Source organism: Mesoplodon bidens, assembly GCF_964165515.1.
Source record: "Mesoplodon bidens genome assembly, chromosome: 2".
Classification (NCBI taxonomy): Eukaryota; Metazoa; Chordata; class Mammalia; order Artiodactyla; family Ziphiidae; genus Mesoplodon; species Mesoplodon bidens.
The window spans coordinates 164028318-164035718 of NC_138177.1; the positions used below are offsets into that span (position 1 = coordinate 164028318).

The following is a 7401-nucleotide window of genomic DNA, read 5'->3' on the forward strand; positions in this document are numbered from 1 at the left end:
CCAGATAGGTTTCTGATACCTCCCAGTTGTCACCTCTTATCCCCCCTCAGCTGTCCCATATCCCCCTTCTATCCGTCCCTCACCTGTCCCCCAACCCTCAGTTGTTCCCCCAACACCACCTGTCCCCTCATTCCCAGCTGTTCCCACCCCCCAGATATATCTTTATTGCAAGTAACCTCCCATCCCCCCCGTTGTCCCCCACCCCCAAGTTGTCACCCCACCCCAGCTGTGATCTTGCTCATCAAATATCTCCAACACCCCTTCCCAACGTCCCTATCCCAATCCTTCATCCTCCCCACCTATACTCAGCTCCCAAACCTCAGGCCCCCCTTTTCCTCATCCCTTCAGATTCACCACCAGGTCCTGGGGTCTGCACCCTGGGAATCTGCTCAAGACCTCCTGAGTCATCCAGTAACAGCTGCCTTCTGAGTTGTCAACCCCAGGGGTCCTCCCCAGCCATTCTTCAGGCAATGGCAGCCCCACCCAGGGCCAGCCAAGGGGGGATACCGGCCCCCAACCATGACTGCCCTCTGGAGCCCCAGCTCCACTCCCACTCCGAGCCTTCCCTGTGTACCCAGGGGTCCACATCAATGCAAACACTGAGTAGGCACATGCCATGTACAAGGCCCTGGGGACGGGAGATGACAATGACCCAGCCCAGCCTTTCCTCCCAGCCTAGTGGGGAAGGAGACGGAAAACACTGCAGCCCGCTGACACATGTGCATGGTGGAAGAAACCTGGCCAGCCGTATCGGTTGGCGTCTGGGAAGGCTTTCCTGGGGAAGTGACATCAGAGCTGGACTTTTTTTTTTTTTTTGCAGTACGCGGGCCTCTCACTGCTGTGGCCTCTCCCGTTGCGGAGCACAGGCTCCGGACGCGCAGGCTCAGCAGCCATGGCTCACGGGCCCAGCCGCTCTGCGGCATGTGGGATCCTCCCGGACCAGGGCACGAAACCGTGTCCCCTGCATCGGCAGGCGGACTCTCAACCACTGCGCCACCAGGGAAGCCCAGAGCTGAACTTTTGAAGGCTGAGCGAGTAGCCAGGCCTCCAGGAAGCAAGACGGGTGGGAGTGGTGTTCTCGGCAGAAGGCACAGCACGTGCAAAGACAGAGAGGCATGAAAGGGCCTGGCAGGTTCTGGGACCAACATTGGCCTGGTGAGCCTGGATCATAAGGCGGACGTGGGGAGTGGGGTCAGGGGAGGAGAGGCATAAGCATGAAGCTGTCATGGAAAGCAGAGGCTGGGTCATACAGGGCCTTATCTGTCATGTTAGGCTTTGGTCCCTGGGTGCTGGAGAGCCTTCAGCTTAGAAGAAGGGAGTGGCAGGATCCTATGCCTGCCTGAGAGGTCATTCAGATCCTGGGGTGGTAGAAGCACTGGCAAACTGATGGCAGAATGGAGACCAAGGAGGGGGCTGCTGCAATGGTCCAGGCAAGAAATGATGGGGCTGGAGAGAAGGGGACATGGATTCAGCAAAACCTTCTTCAGTGGCCACTGAGTGACAGGCCATCCACTCCTTGAGGTGCCCAGGCCTCACTAAAGATGCTGTAGGCCTTGCACCTCTAGACCAGCACTGTCTATAGAATTTTTTGTTGTGATGGAAATGCTCTCTACCTTCACGGACTGACCAATTCCATAGCTACTAGCAACAGGCGACTCTTGAGGACTTGCAATCTGGCTGGTGAACTGAGGGACCGAATGTTTATTTTAATGAACTGTAGCTAAGTGGCCACATGTAAGTGGCCACCATACTGAAGAGAGCAGGTAGAGAACATTTCCATCATTTTAGAAGGTTCTATTGGATAACACAGCTCTAGAACGACAAACCATAGAGAAGCAGAACCGCTGGGGTCTCCTCCAGTGGCAGCACCCTCTGGCTGCTGTAGGGAGGTGAGAAGGCAAGCCCCAGGGCAGGCGGTGTCACAGGCTGAGCGGGCACAGCCCCAGTCCCTGATCCATAGCTGCGCACGGTCACCGGGACACTCCCCACCCAAACATGCTTATCCCTTTCCAGGAGACGCAGACACCTAAATACACAAATAGACACACAGACCACCGGGCACCCCACAGCCAAACTCACAAACACCCGGGTACTCCAATGCATGCGCATCCCACTGCTGGATACATAGATACCCCACACCCGGACACTTGGGTACCCACACCCAGACACCCAGGCACCTGGGCAGCCTGGGCAGCCCCACAGCTGGACACAACACGGCTACACTCCCACACACCCATTAACCTGAGGACTCCCAGACACCTGGATACACCCACCTCCAGATCCAGAGACACTGGGATATCCTTATGTTGACACACCCGGTTCCTCCCACATCCTGGTACTGGGACACCCACACCCAGAACCTGAGACACCACCCACCCACATAGCTCCACCCCCAAACTCCTGGAATCTGACACTTGGATACCCAGACACCCCAGCATCAGGCTCCCCAGGTTCAGACCAGCTTGTCGCCTCCTTACTCCAAATTCAGATCCTGCCACACAGGGTAACCAGATGGCTGGACTCCCTGAGAAGCCACACATGTGTCCTGTGCCCCAGGCTGCAATCACAAACACACACACACACACACACACACACACACACACTCTCTCTCTCTCTCTCTCTCTCTCTCTCTCTCTCTCTCTCTGACTGCCCAGATGTCAGAATCACACCTCAGCCTCCTCCCCAAACCCCACCTGCAGGGGTCAACACAGGGGGCAGCTCTCCTCCCTTCCTGGGCTCACAAGCAGCCAGGACTGGGGCTGAGACAGAGGACAGAGTCTGTGCTCCCACTGCAGGGCCCTCCCCCTCCTCCCCAGACGCTCAGACTGACAGTTGGGACTCAGATGCCTCTCACCAACTGCCGAACCTCCAGCACAAAGAGCTGAGACCAGGGGCCGGACAGGCCCTGCCAGCTGCTGGGGGGCAAGGGCAGTGGGGGTGGGGCTGGGGGAGGGGGGCACGGAGGACGGTGGCTGGGGGGAGGGGCTGGCAGGCAGAGAGTTGATCTCTCCAACTCACAGCTCCCAGACAACACTCTCTGCATGGCCTTTTCACACACACCATCCCCCAGCAGAATTTTCCAGATTCCTGGAGGGAAACCTATTATCTGTAATCTCTACTTTCAGTGGAGTCAGTGCGCCCCCATCTGGCATCTCCAGCTCAGAACCTGACCAACTGGACATCACTCATTCTTTTTTTTTTTTTTTTTTTTGCGGTACGCGGGCCTCTCATTGTTGTGGCCTCTCCCGTTGTGGAGCACAGGTTCCGGACGCGCAGGCTCAGCGGCCATGGCTCACGGGCCCAGCCGCTCCGCGGCATGTGGGATCCTCCCGGACCGGGGCACAAACCCGTGTCCCCTGCATCGGCAGGCGGACTCTCAACCACTGCGCCACCAGGGAAGCCCATCACTCATTCTTTCATGCTGGGTGTATTTACTCAGCAGGAGTGGGCCAGGCCTCGTACCTGGCACTAAAGATTCAGAAGGGAACTAAATACCCAGTCCCTGTCCCCACAGAGCTCATGGTCTGTAAGGGAGAAAGGACAAATAAACTGTAATTACAATAATTACAGTGTTATGGAAAAATCTAATCAACCCCCACCCTCCCTTTTTAGGCTAGAAGGGGGAGTAACCAAGGAAGACTTCAGAGAGGAGGTGATGTCTAAGCTAAAATCCGAAGGAGGAGCAGGAGCTCACCCAATGAAGAGGTGGAGTTAGAGAGCTCTGGGGAGAAAATATAGCTTGTGCAAAGGCCCAGAGAGATGGCAGGAGTGGACATTTAGTGGGTATTAGTAAGTGGGTTAGACTGGTCACAGCATAGGATGCAAGGCAAGTAATGCAAAGCTGATGGGACTGGACAGGCAGGCAGGGGTTAGAGCAGGCAAGAGGACATGGGGGAGGGACTTAACCCAGGAGGTAACGGGGAGCCTTCAAAAGGTTTCAAACCAAGGTTTCAAACATATGTTTTAGGAAGATCCCTGACACTATGGAGGGAGGGGTGGAGGAAGAGGCTGGAGCCTTCCTGCCTGTGAAAGATGGATGAGGATGGAGAGAAGGGGACAGATGAGAGAGATCCTGAGATGGCATAAAGGTAGGCTGCATCAGGATGCAGGGAGAGCAGCTTGGAGGAGCGAGGGGCTTAAAAGAGGAAGGAGGGCACAAGGTACCCCAGCAACTCTAGCTAACCCAGCCCTGCATGAAAAGCCACCACCCACCCCATTCTAGCTTAGCTGATGAAGGCATGGAAGGATGGCAGCATGCCTGGAGCAAGCAGGGTGTCCACCCTGGATCTTCCCTGACACCAGAGCTAGGAGGGAGGCCGTGCAGGAGCTCAGCACCACCCCCACTCTGGCCACTCGCACATCTTCCTGCTGAGTCCCTCCCCCACCCCCAGGGAGAAGGGCCAGCTGCCCAGACAAGCCTTTATTGCCCAACCTGAAACCACTGGGCAGCCTCTCCCTCATTCCTGCTGTCCACAACTCCAGCAACCAAAAGGACAAAATGAGAGCTAGAACGCAGCAGAATAAATTACTGCCAGATTTGCATGGCTCAGAGACATCACCACCCACCCTTTGTGGGGAGGGAGACTCAGGAGGCCTTCAGGGAGCTGGGCTGACTCTAACCAACTTGGGGACAAGGGGAGATCACACCCCTTCTACTAAGGGCTTCTGAATTAAGCTCAACAGTAATAGCTACAGGTGCCAGGAACTGTAGAAGTGAAGTGACTTGCCCAAGGTCACAGGGACAGCATGTGGCAGAGACAGATTTGCACCCAGGTCCCCCTGGCTTCAAATCACAGTCTCTGGCTCTGTAGCAGTCCTCAAAATCATCTTTTGTTCCCTGGTACTCACAAACAGAGCTTTAGTTTACAATCTACCAAGTACCATACACCTTCATTATGAAGCCCATGGGGCAGGTGAGGAAACGGCGGCCCCAAGAATGGAAGTAACCCACTCAAGATCTCACTCCCAAACCTCAGTCTTTGACAGTCTCCCCTACTGGCAGGAGTTGGGGCACCTGAGGGTTCTTGGAATCAAGATGATGGTGGCAGGGATGGGGGAGCATGTACCCTTGGTTTGATCTCAGGGTGGGGGAGGGGGACAAAGTTGCTGCAGGACAGGTGGAGGGATTGGGGCAGGATAAGGAGGGAGGTCGCCTTAGGCGTCCTCTCAGGCACCGAGCGGTCAAAGCTAAAGCTGTGCGCGATGGTCTGGGGCCGCTGGGCCCGGCCGAGCTCAGAGCCGGTGGCCGGAGCGGCTGCAGGTGCCCAGGGAGCTCCGCCCGAGGGGCCGGAGGGAGCAGCGGGGCAGCGAACGCGATCGGGAGAGACCAGTTCCTCGGAGACCGGCGGCCTGAAGGAGTCTCTGGGTCCGACGTGCTTCTGCCTGTGTCTTGGCTCGGGTACCCGTCTGGGGCGTCTCCCCATTACTCAGCGTCCCGGGTACCAGGCTGAAGCCGCCCAACTGGAGGGGGTAGGGGTGCTGAGGCCGCCACCGGTAAGGGACCGGCCACCCCCGCCCCAGGGGAGGCATCGGGCGCTACTCCGCAGGAGAGGGCCGCAGTCTGGGATCCCAGGCCTCAGGGTAGGATGGGGGGTTGGGAGGGGGGTGGACAGACACACCAACACACACACAGACCACACACGGCCCACAGCACACACGGGTACACAGACACAGCTTTAGATACACACATTCAGAAACGCTATCACACGTACAACTACACACACACACACAACACAGCCCAAAAGACTTCAGACTCCAAAACACACCCGGAGACAGCGCGGTCATACAGCACACAGAAGCACGGAGACACACGCTCACACACGTACACTCACTCACGGCCGTCCCGGCCGGCGGGGAGGCCGCACAAAGTTGCGGAGTCGACTGAGGGGATGTCCCGGGAGACCCTTGCGTTCGCGGCGCCCCCAGCGCGCAACGGGAGGGGGCGCCGTCCGGCCGCCCAGAGCCAGGCCCGGCCCGCCCGGACTCACCCCCGCCCAGCTGCCCTGGAGCAGCCACGGCCCGGCCCCCGCAGGAGCGCCCGGCCGCCCGGCCTTCCCCTCCCGCCGGCCTCGGCTCGTCCCGCGGCCCCCCGCGTCCGCCACCCCCCCGCGCCGGGCCCTCCCCAGCCCCGGTCCGGGCGCCCCGCAGCCCCGGCGCCGCCTCGGATCTGCCGCCAGCCAGCGCCGCGCCGAACTTGCGAAACAACAAACAGCCCGAAATGTCGGAGTCGGCGGCCGCCGGGCCCCCACCCCTCCCTGGCGAGCCTCAGGCCCGGCCCGACCCGGGAGGAGAGGGGAGGAGAAGGGAGGGGGCGCCGCCACGACAACTTGTTCCGGGCCCGCGCGCCCCACACGCACACCCGAGGGACACACACACACACACACACACCCTGCCACCGCCCCCTCGGGCGGCCCCGGGCCCCGTGCACACACTCAGCCACGGCCCAGGCGCACACCACACTCGCAACATTCCCGGACACGCAGCCAGCACGCACGAACACACTCACATCCGTTCCAGAAACGCTCCTACACACGCATTCCCGGCACACTTGGCATTCACTCGGACCCGCGCAGCCCCCCGGCGGCGCACACCACCAACCCCAGACACTCCCACACGTACACATTGCGCACACGGCGCACGGACACACACGTTCCGGACCCGTTCCCACGCCTTCACACACGTACACGGATCTCACAAGCACACACACCGCACACGCGTTCCCTGTTCCACATGCGGGCAGAATCCACAGAGCACTCTTCGCCACACGCAGAACACAAACACACGAGCCATTCTCGGACACACAGCAAACACTCCGGGCTAGGGCACATAAAATGCCCACAAATGCAACACATTAGCAGACACAACTCCTGCCACACAACCAAACTCAAATGTACAAACAACAGGCACACAATCCTACTTGGCCCCACACACACTACACAGTGGCAGAGACACAAGACACTCAGCGCACACTCCATGCCTCCTCGATGCACACAACATTCACCCCAACATACTCGTGGACACACAACACACACAGCACCTCTTCTTACACATAACTCAGGACACACACCATTCGCAGGCACACAACACCCTGAGCACACGATCGCACATCCAACACTCAGACACACAGGGAGCAGGCTCGCAACGTCCGGTCACCCAACACTCCCACTTTCTTTCGAGCTACGCCACGGGCGCCGGGGGCTCCGCGGGGCAAGATGGGTCCGACCGACTCGCGCTTACCTGCCGGAGTCTCGGTCTCTGGTGCGCAGAGCTGGAAGGTGAGCGCCAGGACGAGAGCCTGGGCGCGGGCCATGGTGCGCTGCAGGCTGCCCCGGGGGCCCGGCGCGGGGGGCGCAGCCGCCGGAGCCCGAGCCGGGCCCGAGGCGAGCCAAAGCCGGAGCGAAG

The 7401-nt window shown here is 59.3% G+C and overlaps 1 protein-coding gene across 5 annotated transcripts in view; it reads right to left on the bottom strand.

Annotated features, from left to right (window-relative positions):
* Positions 1-7401, bottom strand: part of PTPRU (protein tyrosine phosphatase receptor type U) — an 84458-nt gene extending 77057 nt beyond the window's left edge. For 3 of the 5 annotated variants that reach the window (XM_081214329.1, XM_081214328.1, XM_081214325.1), the window contains exon 1: positions 7237-7401. In XM_081214329.1, coding sequence (XP_081070455.1) covers positions 7237-7309 — 73 coding nt within the window. In that variant the 5' untranslated portion in view covers positions 7310-7401. Of the gene's footprint in view, positions 1-6387; positions 6417-6505; positions 6554-7236 lie in introns of those variants that run through there. The other 2 variants (XM_081214326.1, XM_081214327.1) reach the window with 2 other exon arrangements.